The sequence below is a fragment of the Salmo trutta genome, chromosome 33 (genome assembly GCF_901001165.1).
Source record: "Salmo trutta chromosome 33, fSalTru1.1, whole genome shotgun sequence".
Classification (NCBI taxonomy): Eukaryota; Metazoa; Chordata; class Actinopteri; order Salmoniformes; family Salmonidae; genus Salmo; species Salmo trutta.
The window spans coordinates 41,985,067-41,999,377 of NC_042989.1; the positions used below are offsets into that span (position 1 = coordinate 41,985,067).

At 45.7% G+C, this 14,311-nt stretch overlaps 1 protein-coding gene across 1 annotated transcript in view; it reads right to left on the reverse strand.

Moving 5' to 3' along the window:
- The window catches only part of paplna (papilin a, proteoglycan-like sulfated glycoprotein), a gene marked incomplete in the record, with an annotated part of 68,209 nt that extends 58,096 nt beyond the window's left edge, over positions 1-10,113 (reverse strand). Inside the window, 3 exon segments of the mRNA XM_029730997.1 lie at positions 3,273-3,376; positions 7,519-7,581; positions 9,727-10,113. Of these exon segments, the coding sequence (XP_029586857.1) occupies positions 3,273-3,376; positions 7,519-7,575 (161 nt within the window).
- Positions 10,114-14,311: the final 4,198 nt, after the last annotated feature.

Here is a 14,311-nt window from a genome sequence, read left to right on the forward strand (position 1 = left end):
ACCCACAGGCCCAGCCCTCAGCCCAGAACCCACAGGCCCTCAGCCCAGAACCCACAGGCCCTCAGCCCAGAACCCACAGGCCCTCAGCCCAGAACCCACAGGCCCAGCCCTCAGCCCAGAACCCACAGGCCTTCAGCCCAGAACCCACAGGCCCTCAGCCCAGAACCCACAGGCCCTCAGCCCAGAACCCACAGGCCCTCAGCCCAGAACCCACAGGCCCTCAGCCCAGAACCCACAGGCCCAGCCCTGTAAAAGCACTTTCATCTTTGAGGTTGTTCCTTTAACACAATCCTGACCCACCCTGCCGTCACTCAGGATACGTCCCAAAAGGCATCCTATTCCCTATGTAGTGCACTACTTTTGACTAGGGCCCATAGATACAATGTCAAAAGTAATACAGTATGTAGAGAATAGGGACTCACCCCTCAATCAGAATAGGGTTTCATTTGGGACTCACACCTCAATCAGGCAGAGAGCTGCTGATTAACGACGGCTTGCAATCCCATAATGAACAGCTGATTTATCTCTTTCTTTTGTGGCAGTATAGATCACAGCTGAAACAGGGATGAAGGATAAAGTCCTTCATATACAACCAAGCACCTCAGGAAGGGTTTGAGTTGTTGTGACCCCAACGACCCCAATGACCCTGCAGCTCCTCCTTGGGTTTGAGTAGTCTTGTTTTTGGGGGAAGCACATACTGTACTTCAGTTTCCCCTTCTCTCTTCATACGGTACACTGAGATCACATTACAACGAGGTGCAAGAAGGAACATGCAGGCTGGATTCCAGCTCTATGATTTATGGATACAACTCTGAGATAGATACGCTGTACCAAGCTGGCAGGACAGGCTGGATATGACCTCCTCTCTCTATCCCTCCTCTCTATCCCTTCTCTCCCTATCCCTCCTCTCTATCTCTCCTCTCTCTATCCCTCTCCTCTCTCTATCCCTCCTCTCTCTATCCCTCCTCTCTCTATCCCTCCTCTCTCTATCCCTCCTCTCTCTATGCCTCCTCTCTATCCCTCTCCTCTCTCTATGCCTCCTCTCTCTATGCCTCCTCTCTATGCCTCTCCTCTCTCTATGCCTCCTCTCTATGCCTCTCCTCTCCATGCCTCCTCTCTCTATGCCTCCTCTCTATGCCTCTCCTCTCTATCCCTCCTCTCTCTATGCCTCCTCTCTCTATGCCTCCTCTCTCTATGCCTCCTCTCCCTATCCCTCCTCTCTCTATGCCTCCTCTCTATGCCTCTCCTCTCTATCCCTCCTCTCTCTATGCCTCCTCTCTATGCCTCTCCTCTCTATCCCTCCTCTCTCTATGCCTCCTCTCTCTATGCCTCCTCTCTATGCCTCTCCTCTCTATGCCTCCTCTCTCTATGCCTCCTCTCTCTATGCCTCCTCTCTCTATGCCTCCTCTCTCTATCCCTCCTCTCTATCCCTCCTCTCTCTATCCCTCCTCTTTCTATCCCTCCTCTCTCTATCCCTCCTCTCTCTATCCCTCCTCTCTCTATCCCTCTCCTCTCTATCCCTCCTCTCTATCCCTCCTCTCTATCCCTCCTCTATCTCTAACCAGCTTACTCACATAATCATATGGGTTATAGACCATCATAGCCATCATTAACACTCCATCACAACAAGCCACAACCACATGTTGAACACATATAGCATCCTTCCAACAGACACACGAGAACCCTCAACCGTCGCCAGTAAAAACCTGCCAAATCCTAGAAAAATGCCACTGCTCCATGAAAACGGAAAACAACCGACAATAATGTGCATCTTATCCTGTCCCGACCGAATACACAGCAACTAGTTCCCGTCTCAACCTCCGCTGGTTTCACGGCACTCTGCGCTGAGAGAGCAGAAGACAACACCCAACTTAAAGATAGAGGTCCTAATTCAAAGTTAAAGTGCCACTCCCTACAATCTTGCCTGGACATAGTACAATTATAACCACATCCATAACTCCTGGGTGTTCTATATAACCTGATATCATCATAACCACATCCATAACTCCTGGGTGTTCTATATAACCTGATATCATCATAACCACATCTATAACCCCTGGGTGTTCTATATAACCTGATATCATCATAACCACATCCATAAGTCCTGGGTGTTCTATATAACCTGATATCATCATAACCACATCCATAACTCCTGGGTGTTCTATATAACCTGATATCATCATAACCACATCCATAACTCCTGGGTGTTCTATATAACCTGATATCATCATAACCACATCTATAACCCCTGGGTGTTCTATATAACCTGATATCATCATAACCACATCCATAAGTCCTGGGTGTTCTATATAACCTGATATCATCATAACCACATCCATATCTCCTGGGTGTTCTATACAACCTGATATCATCATAACCACATCTATAACCCCTGGGTGTTCTATATAAGCTGATATCATCATAACCACATCTATAACTCCTGGGTGTTCTATACAACCTGATATCATCATAACCACATCCATAACCCCTGGGTGTTCTATATAACCTGATATCATCATAACCACATCTATAACCCCTGGGTGTTCTATATAACCTGATATCATCATAACCACATCCATAACTCCTGGGTGTTCTAGCCTTCCCTGTAGCTCAGTTGGTAGAGCATGGTGTTTGCAACACCAGGGTTGTGGGTTCGATTCCCACGGGGGGCCAGCACAGAAAAAAAAAATGTATGAAATTGTATGAAATGTATGCATTCACTAGTGTAAGTCGCTCTGGATAAGAGTGTCTGCTAAATGACTAAAAATGTAAAATATATAACCTGATATCATCATAACCACATCCATAACCCCTGGGTGTTCTATATAACCTGATATCATCATAACCCCTGGGTGTTCTATATAACCTGATATCATCATAACCACATCCATAACTCCTGGGTGTTCTATATAACCTGATATCATCATAACCACATCTATAACCCCTGGGTGTTCTATATAACCTGATATCATCATAACCACATCCATAACTCCTGGGTGTTCTATACAACCTGATATCATCATAACCACATCTATAACTCCTGGGTGTTCTATATAACCTGATATCATCATAACCACAACTATAACTCATGGGTGTTCTATATAACCTGATATCATCATAACCACATCCATAACTCCTGGGTGTTCTATATAACATTGACAATCTCACTATGTGACTTTCTGTCAAGCTAAACATTTTGGACCTTGTAAAACACAGCTACGCTCTGGTGGAAATAAATAAATAAATAAATAAATAAACAACATATCTCTTACCTCTGGGTAACACATCTCCTGGTTCTCATGGTAACCCCACTCCCACAGGTTCTGCTACATTCTCCATAGGGACTCCATTCCTGCCAGTAGTCCCCACTAGGCAGCTGGACATTTAAAACAACACATAGTGGTCGGAGTCACAAATGGTACCCTATTCCCTATATAGTTCACTACTTTAAATGGTACCCTATTCCCTATATAGTTCACTACTTTAAATGGTACCCTATTCCCTATATAGTTCACTACTTTAAATGGTACCCTATTCCCTATATAGTTCACTACTTTAAATGGTACCCTATTCCCTATATAGATCACTACTTTAAATGGTACCCTATTCCCTATATAGTTCACTACTTTAAATGGTACCCTATTCCCTATATAGTTCACTACTTTAAATGGTACCCTATTCCCTATATAGTTCACTACTTTAAATGGTACCCTATTCCCTATATAGCGCACTAATTTTGACCAGGGGCCATAGGGCTCTATAGGACTAAGTTGCCATGTGCCGGACCCTGTCATCTACCTCACCACTGTCCTGTCACCACTGTCCTGTCACCACTGTCCTGTCACCACTATCCTGTCACCACTGTCCTGCCACCCCTGTCCTGTCACCACTGTCCTGTCACCACTATCCTGTCACCACTATCCTGTCACCACTATCCTGTCATCTACCTCACCACTGTCCTGTCACCACTGTCCTGTCACCACTATCCTGTCACCACTGTCCTGCCACCACTGTCCTGCCACCCCTGTCCTGTCACCACTGTCCTGTCACCACTGTCCTGTCACCACTATCCTGTCACCACTGTCCTGTCACCACTGTCCTGTCATCTACCTCACCACTGTCCTGTCACCACTGTCCTGTCACCACTGTCCTGTCACCACTATCCTGTCACCACTGTCCTGTCACTACTGTCCTGTCACCACTGTCCTGTCACCACTGTCCTGTCATCTACCTCACCACTGTGCTGTCACCACTGTCCTGTCACCACTGTCCTGTCACCACTGTCCTGTCACCACTGTCCTGTCATCTACCTCACCACTGTGCTGTCACCACTATCCTGTCACCACTGTCCTGTCACCACTATCCTGTCACCACTGTCCTGTCACCACTGTCCTGTCATCTACCTCACCACTGTCCTGTCACCACTGTCCTGTCACCACTATCCTGTCACCACTGTCCTGCCACCACTGTCCTGCCACCCCTGTCCTGTCACCCCTGTCCTGTCACCACTATCCTGTCACCACTGTCCTGTCACCACTGTCCTGTCATCTACCTCACCACTGTGCTGTCACCACTATCCTGTCACCACTGTCCTGTCACCACTATCCTGTCACCACTGTCCTGTCACCACTGTCCTGTCATCTACCTCACCACTGTCCTGTCACCACTGTCCTGTCACCACTATCCTGTCACCACTGTCCTGCCACCACTGTCCTGCCACCCCTGTCCTGCCACCCCTGTCCTGTCACCACTGTCCTGTCACCACTATCCTGTCACCACTGTCCTGCCACCACTGTCCTGTCACCACTGTCCTGTCACCACTGTCCTGTCACCACTATCCTGTCACCACTGTCCTGTCACTACTGTCCTGTCATCTACCTCACCACTGTCCTGTCACCACTGTCCTGTCACTACTGTCCTGTCACCACTGCCCTGTCACCACTGTCCTGTCATCTACCTCACCACTGTGCTGTCACCACTATCCTGTCACCACTATCCTGTCACCACTGTCCTGTCACCACTGTCCTGTCATCTACCTCACCACTACCCTGCCACCACTGTCCTGTCACCACTGTCCTGTCATCTACCTCACCACTGTGCTGTCACCACTATCCTGTCACCACTGTCCTGTCACCACTATCCTGTCACCACTGTCCTGTCACCACGGTGCTGTCACCACTATCCTGTCACCACTGTCCTGTCACCACTATCCTGTCACCACTGTCCTGCCACCCCTGTCCTGCCACCCCTGTCCTGTCACCACTGTCCTGTCACCACTATCCTGTCACCACTGTCCTGCCACCACTGTCCTGTCACCACTGTCCTGTCACCACTGTCCTGTCACCACTATCCTGTCACCACTGTCCTGTCACTACTGTCCTGTCATCTACCTCACCACTGTCCTGTCACCACTGTCCTGTCACCACTGTCCTGTCACCACTGCCCTGTCACCACTGTCCTGTCATCTACCTCACCACTGTGCTGTCACCACTATCCTGTCACCACTATCCTGTCACCACTGTCCTGTCACCACTGTCCTGTCATCTACCTCACCACTACCCTGCCACCACTGTCCTGTCACCACTGTCCTGTCATCTACCTCACCACTGTGCTGTCACCACTATCCTGTCACCACTGTCCTGTCACCACTATCCTGTCACCACTGTCCTGTCACCACGGTGCTGTCACCACTATCCTGTCACCACTGTCCTGTCACCACTATCCTGTCACCACTGTCCTGTCACCACTGTGCTGTCACCACTGTCCTGTCATCTACCTCACCACTGTCCTGTCACCACTGTGCTGTCACCACTATCCTGTCACCACTATCCTGTCACCACTGTCCTGTCACCACTGTCCTGTCACCACTGTCCTGTCACCACTATCCTGTCACCACTGTCCTGTCACCACTGTCCTGTCATCTACCTCACCACTATCCTGTCACCACTGTCCTGTCATCTACCTCACCACTGTCCTGTCACCACTGTCCTGCCACCACTGTCCTGCCACCACTGTCCTGCCACCCCTGTCCTGTCACCACTGTCCTGTCACCACTATCCTGTCACCACTGTCCTGTCACCACTGTCCTGTCATCTACCTCACCACTATCCTGTCACCACTATCCTGCCACCACTATCCTGTCACCTATAATAAAACATGTTTAGCAGACATCCAAAGTATAGTACAGCTAGTGTCTACATGTTTACTATGTGGGAAGGCTTTCCACTAGATGTTTACTATGTGGTCTCTGTGGGGACCTTAATAACACAGTACTGTAACACATTCACTACATGGCCAAAAGTATGTGGAAACCTGCTCGTCCAACATCTCACTCCAAAATCATGGGTGTTAATATAGAGTTGGTTAATATAGAGTTGGTTCCCCCCTTTGCTGCTATAACAGCCTCCACTCTTCTGGGAAGGCTTTCCACTAGATGTTGGAACATTGCTGCAGGGGGACTTGCTTCCATTCAGCCACAAGAGCATTAGTGAGGTCTGGCACTGATGTTGGGCGATTAGGCCTGGCTCGCAGTCGGCGTTCCAATTCATCCCAAAGGTGTTCAATGGGGTTGAGGTCAGGGTTCTATGCAAGCCAGTCCAGTTCTTCCACACCAATTTCGACAAACCATTGATCTCGCTTTCTGCAAGGGGGCATAGTCATGCTGAAACAGAAAAGGGCCTTCCCAAAATTTTTGCCACAACGTTGGAAGCACAGAATTGTCTATTTCCCCAAACCATTATCCCTCCTCCACCAAACTTTACAGTTGGCACTATGCATTGGGGCAGGTAGCGTTCTCCAGGCATTCGCCAAACCCAGATTCGTCCGTAGGACTGTCAGATGGTAAAGCGTGATTCATCACTCCAGAGAAAGTGTTTCCACTGCTCCAGAATCCAATGGCAGCGAGCTTTACACCACTTCAGCCGACGCTTTGCATTGCGCATGGTGGTCTTAGGGTTGTGTATGGTAGCTCTGCCATGGAAACCCATCTCATTAAGCTCCAGAGGCAGTTTGGAGGCAGTTATTGAGTGTTGCAACCGAGGACGGACGATTTCTAAACGCTATACGCTTCAGCACTCGGCGGTCCCTTTCTGTGAGCTTGTGTGGCCTACCACTTCACGGCTGAGCCGTTGTTGCTCCTAGACGTTTCCGCTTCACAATAACAGCACTTACAGTTGACCGGGGGCAGCTGTAGCAGGGCAGAAATTTGACATACTGACTTGTTGGAAAGGTGGTATCCTATGACGGTGCCACGTTGAAAGTCACTGAGCTCTTCAGTAAGGCCATTCTACTGCCAATGTTTGTCTATGGAGATTGCATGGCTGTGTGCTCGATTTTATACACCTGTCAGCAACAGGTGTGACTGAAATAGCAGAATCCAAAGCGGTGTCCACATACAATTGAAAATGTTGGATGTGTTACCTGTACCGGACTGATTTTTCCCCCACGTAACAATTTGTCTTCATTTGAATACAATAACAACGTAATGCAATATTATTCATATGTACATCATCTGCTTACCAGGAGAGCTGGCGCCAAGAACAGCTGCAAAGCAACCAGAGACCACAGCATCTTCATCTTTCACTGATGGAGACGACAAAACCAGTTAGTTAGTCTTATAAGGAGATTATAATAACTAGTTTACTAACATTTACAAAATGTGAGAGCAATGATTAATAAATGGTGGGAAGACAGTTTTATTAAAAATGTCTTATAAATGGTTTATTACCCATCGTTATTATAACGTGTTAGCTTCTAGTAGTTCTATTGTCATTATTATAAAGTGAATTTCAAATCCTATATGTCATGTGAGATGTTTATGGTGGAAATAAAATCAGAAAACAGAATAATTATTATTCATTTATCTACTTTATTTTTTCCCCCCCCCTCCCCAACATTCTGAGAACGGAGGTGTTCTGTTCTGGGGAACATTGGAGAATGTTCTACTATGGTTCCCTGAAAAGGGGGGGGGGGGGCAAGGCTAACCCAGCGGGTAACGGACACTCTGGTCTGGACTGATCTGACTGTCCGTAATTGCACTCACTTGAAGGTCGTTAATGGAGTCAGCGGCTCTATGAGTCTATTGTTCTCAACTTATTAGCGGAACTGTCAGAGTTAGAGAGGGGTCAGGTTAGAGCCCCGGACACGGGATTCAACTCTCACTAACACCATCCATAGACTGGTCAGCGAAAAACTCTGCACTCAAGAGTTCCATTCCTTTGACTACATGTACAAAACACACGTGGACGCATACACATACACACAAACACACATGCATACACATAACTGCTGTATACACAAACGCAAACACACAAACACACGTGCACACACTGTATAATACACTGAGCACACATTGTGAAGGAATGGCCCATCAATAAAGTCATGCATATTTTAATAAAAACGTATTTATTCAATGTTGTGCTAACAGAATAAAGCAAGGTACATTCATGTGTTTTTGTGTGTCAACACCTCAACACTTAACTAATTAATTTCATAGAAAATAATAGAATGGAATAACAGGGAATTATTTGGAGTGAAATAAAGTGACTGTGTCTCCCCACACACTCCCATCGTCTCACAACCTCAAACCCTGTTAGGAAAAAAACACAGTAGGTAACCTTGGTCTATCATGAGTTGGCTCTACGGGGTGCCTTGTGGGTAGCCTAGCTTCATGGAAGGTGACAAAAGAGGGTGTCCCTCAGTGATGGGAAAAGTACCCAGTAGTCATACTTGAGTAAAAGTAAAGATACATTAATAGAAAACGACTCAAGTAAAAGTGAAAGAGAACCCAGTAAAATACTACTTGAGTAAAAGTCAAAAAAGTATTTGGTTTTTACATATACTTAAGTATCAAAAGTATAAATAATTTCAAATTCCTTATATTAAGAAAACCAGATGGCATGACTTGTTTGTTTGTTTTTGTATTTGTATTTACGGATAGCCAGTGGCACACCTCCCAACACTCAGACATTCATTTAGAAATGAAGCATTTTGTGTCCATTATTTTCTTTAGGAATGTAGTGGAGTAAAAGTACAAATAGTAAAGTACAGATATCCCCCCAAAAAACGGCTTAAATTGTACTTTAAAGTATTTTTACAGAAGTACTTTACATCACTAGATCTACAACTCCATATGAGCATCACAGGCTGATCAGGCAGGATCTACTGGGAACAGACATTTACTTGAGTTGTCAACTAATATGAATTAAAGTAGATTTGTTTTTAATTTAATCCCCATGTCATGAGATTTAGGTTAAAAGTTGTGTGGGTGGAGGGGGAAAAAGGACTAAATGTCCTTATGTTGATGACTTTTTGCTAATCTAATCAGTTTTACACGTTGATTCAACGTAACACATTGATCTTTTGTTGAAATGACGTGGGGGAAAAAGTTTATTTAATACGTTTTTGCCCAGTGGAGATGCGTTATATTCTCCTACCGGAGAGGGTACGCTTTGTTCTGCTCGGCAAAACACTCAGACTATGTTGAAAAAACAATGTTTAATGACTTTAGCTAAACTGAATGTAGTACAAGTTCATTAAAAGTAGAAATTAATAGTCTATTAGCAGCTGGTAGCCTGCCTACATATCAGAAATATGTGAAAAAGTAACTCCAGTAAAAGCTTATTATTGTTCGCAAAAAAATGTTGGCTTTCAAGAAATTTCCCACGAAGCTATTCTTACTAAATACAAAAAATGTGATAAATCCTAATAAAAGTCGTCAGAATTTACCCTTTGAGCGTTTCTGCGTTCCTTCCAACGATCCAAAATACCTGATGAATCCTTGCTGCGCGTTTTCACTGCGTCGTAGTACCTCCGCAGCTGCGGTTCCGATATTACCTGCTGGCTTCGCGTTTTACTTATTAACTCCTGTTCTGATGAGGTTATTTAGCTGCAAGAGCCTTTTCCTCTCTCTTTCCAGCAGGAAATTTAAAAGACAAACAGTCCAGTCGGTGTTAAAACGTCTGTGTGCGTCACTCCGGTTAACCCCGTCGTAACCGGGATCTGCGTACTGGTGAATTACAGTGTGTCAATGTACAGAACTCAACCCGGGACAATTATGGTGAGGCTATACTTTCAGATTGTAAAAAAATAACTGTTAATTAACGTTTTGTAGATTTTAAGATCCTTCTTCTCAGAATGAATGCGCAGGACACACTTTTAATTAGTAATTCTCGTTTTTTTGTTTTTTGTTTTTACATACCAGTGGCCCTTCTAATCTTGGTTACCTCAGAACAAACATTTATTTCGCGAAAGTTGATCATTTCCTGTTCATGAGAATCTGTCCACGGGAGATTAATGGCTCACACACACTACTGTTATTATAGCATTACAGGATGGGCTATTTGAGTTGAGCCGTGTCAGATTATTATACTGTAATAATATGTTAGGATGTTTAATAACAGCTTCGTTAATACCAGGGTCTAACAATTATATATATATATATATGAATAGGTTTATAATAGGGTGACCACACGTCCAGGATTGATGAGGACTGGCATGACAACGAATCAGTTTGATTTCCACTTTGATTTCCATAGGTGGGTACGTTTCTTCAAGGTGTGTACACAGGCTTGTACGTTCACCGTTTAGTTTTTTTATGGGTGTTATGGTGAAGACCTTAGATCCCCACAGTGGAGGTGTCATAATACCCATAAAACCTAGTGGTCAAACAAGGAAATGGTTCCAATTGTTTTATCACCATTCATTTTTCCAATAGGGGATTTTTTTTTTTTTAGAAACACTTGAAAATAAGGACTGTGTTTAGTATAGGCTTAGCCTGGCGTGATGTTTTGATAACCTGTAAAATCAGGTTATCAAATATATTCGGGCTCTATTTACTCTCATATTCAAAAATGCTAATTAACATTGTTGTGTATTGACGTGACGTACTGATATATGACGTCACCACGCTTACATGGACGGTGATGGAGTAAAAACATGTTGAGGTTTACCTCCGAGTCTGGTTGATTTAATTCAGTATAATATCTTAACTTAGCACAAGTTAAGTTGTAAGTATAAGCTTGAACGATGTTGACGAGGATAACGTTTTGAAAACGATAGTTAAATCTGAAAAAGTGAGTTAGTGTCATCAAGATGGGAAAACAATGTGCCAACGTTTGACTCCTAACAGCCTGGTACGCTAGGTCCATGCTGGACCGGGTGGTGGATGATGCTGGACCGGGTGGTGGTCCATGCTGGACCGGGTGGTGGATGATGCTGGACCGGGTGGTCCATGCTGGACCGGGTGGTGGATGATGCTGGACCGGGTGGTGGATGATGCTGGACCGGGTGGTTGATGACTCTGGACCGGGTGGTTGATGACTCTGGACCGGGTGGTGGATGACTCTGGACCGGGTGGTGGATGACTCTGGACCGGGTGGATGATGACTGGACCGGGTGGTGGATGACTCTGGACCGGGTGGTTGATGACTCTGGACCGGGTGGTTGATGACTCTGGACCGGGTGGATGATGACGCTGGACCGGGTGGTTGATGACTCTGGACCGGGTGGATGATGATTCTGGACCGGGTGGATGATGACTCTGGACCGGGTGGTTGATGACTCTGGACCGGGTGGTTGATGACTCTGGACCGGGTGGATGATGACTCTGGACCGGGTGGATGATGACTCTGGACCGGGTGGTTGATGACTCTGGACCGGGTGGTTGATGACTCTGGACCGGGTGGATGATGACTCTGGACCGGGTGGATGATGACTCTGGACCGGGTGGATGATGACTCTGGACCGGATGGTTGATGACTCTGGACCGGGTGGATGATGACTCTGGACCGGGTGGATGATGACTCTGGACCGGGTGGTTGATGACTCTGGACCAGGTGGATGATGACTCTGGACCGGGTGGTTGATGACTCTGGACCGGGTGGATGATGACTCTGGACCGGGTGGTTGATGACTCTGGACCGGGTGGTGGATGACTCTGGACCGGGTGGTTGATGACTCTGGACCAGGTGGATGATGACTCTGGACCGGGTGGTGGATGACTCTGGACCGGGTGGTTGATGACTCTGGACCAGGTGGATGATGACTCTGGACCGGGTGGATGATGACTCTGGACCGGGTGGATGATGACTCTGGACCGGGTGGATGATGACTCTGGACCGGGTGGTTGCTGACTCTGGACCGGGTGGATGATGACTCTGGACCGGGTGGATGATGACTCTGGACCGGGTGGTTGATGACTCTGGACCGGGTGGATGATGACTCTGGACCGGGTGGATGATGACTCTGGACCGGGTGGTGGATGACGCTGGACCGGGTGGTTGCTGACTCTGGACCGGGTGGTCCATGCTGGACCGGGTGGATGAATACTGTCCGGTTACGTTGGTGCGGTTGCAAAACAACAGAGGAGAGGTTTGCTTCTACATCATGTAGGGACAGATGTGCAAGAAATTTTCTCCACACTCGCCGACACCGGAGAACCAACGGACTACTTTTTATTTTATCTTTTATTTTATTTATTTCACCTTTATTTAACCAGGTAGGCCAGTTGAGAACAAGTTCTCATTTGCAACTATCGACCTGGCCAAGATAAAGCAAAGCAGTTCGACACATACAACAACACAGAGTTACACATGGAATAAACAAAAACATACAGTCAATAATACAGTAGAACAAAAGAAAACAAAAAGTCTATATACAGTAAGTGCAAATGAGGTAAATTAAGGCAATAAATAGGCCATGGTGGCGAAGTAATTACAATATAGCCATTAAACACTGGAATGGTAGATGTGCAGAAGATGAATGTGCAAGTAGAGATACTGGGGTGCAAAGAAGCAAGATAAATAAATACAGTATGGGGATGAGGTAGGTAGATGGGCTGTTTACAGATGGGCTACGTCAAGGCTGTGGCTGTGTTAAATGCATACTTCGTGCCACAGGTGAACACAGACAGACGTTTTATCAACTGACACAGAAAACTGGTGAGACAGTTCAGCAATTTGTAACTCGTCTTAGACAAGCAGCTAAAGACTGCGACATTGCTGGAGACAAAGACAATCAGATTAGAGATGACAGATTAAAGATGACAGATTAGAGATGACAAATCAGATTAGAGATGACAAATCAGATTAGAGATGACAGATTAAAGATGACAATCAGATTAGAGATGACAGATTAGAGATGACAGATGAAAGATGACAGATTAGAGATGACAATCAGATTAGAGATGACAATCAGATTAGAGATGACAATCAGATTAGAGATGACAAATCAGATTAGAGATGCTGTAGTGAGAAAGTGTAATAAGGAATACGTGCGCTGAAAACTATTGGAGGAGGCCCGTGGGCTAACATTAGCGTGGTCCCTCGAGCTAGCCACACAATGTGAAAGAACTGAAGTGCAAACGTCCCCTATGCGTGTGAGTACAGATGCTAAATATAACGAGACAGTGCATCGTGTTTCCAAAAAGGAAGGGAAATATCACTAAGAGGGGACAGAGACAGAATGCAGAAGGAAAATACCAAATCAGGAGAAGATGTGGTATCGTTGTGGACATGCAGATCATTTTGCAAAGGACCCTGCTCATCCAGCACATACGCAGACCTGCAAGAAATGTAATTGGGAGGGAACATTTTGCAAACAAAATGTGCAAGACCAAAGGTTACTGGAAACAGACTGTGAAATGCGTTAATTCAGAGGAACAAAACAGAGACTATGAATTTGCGGTTCAATGAGAACTGTAGCTCAGACAAGATCACTCTCTCAGTGGGAAGGGGTCCGTTTATTCATGTTAATTGACTCTGGGGCCACGAGTAATATACTAGATGAGAACACATGGGAAATGTTGAAAGCCAAGGAAATTAGGTGCCGTTCAGTCACTGACTGATAAAAAGCTATATGCATACTCATCATGTTACCGCAGTCCTCAGAAGGAGTGGACCAAAGCGCAGCGTGGTAAGTGTTCATAATTTATTATATATAACGAAACATTTAAACAACGAAACAAAAACGAAAGCCAACAGTTCTGTCAGGTCACTGATAACAAAACAAGAAAACAACTACCCACAAACACAGGTGGGGAAAAGGGCTGCCTAAGTATGATTCCCAATCAGAGACAACGATAGACAGCTGCCTCTGATTAGGAACCACACTCGGCCAAAACAAAGAAATATGATGACATAGAATGCCCACCCCATATCACACCCTGACCTAACCAAACAGAGAAAAACGGCTCTCTCAGGTCAGGGCGTGACACATCAAGCGAGCCATTACCTGAAAAAAAGTGTTTTCCACATGCCAAATAAAGACAGACAAGTGCAGCTCACAGGCTGAGTCTTACTGTGATGTGTGGACG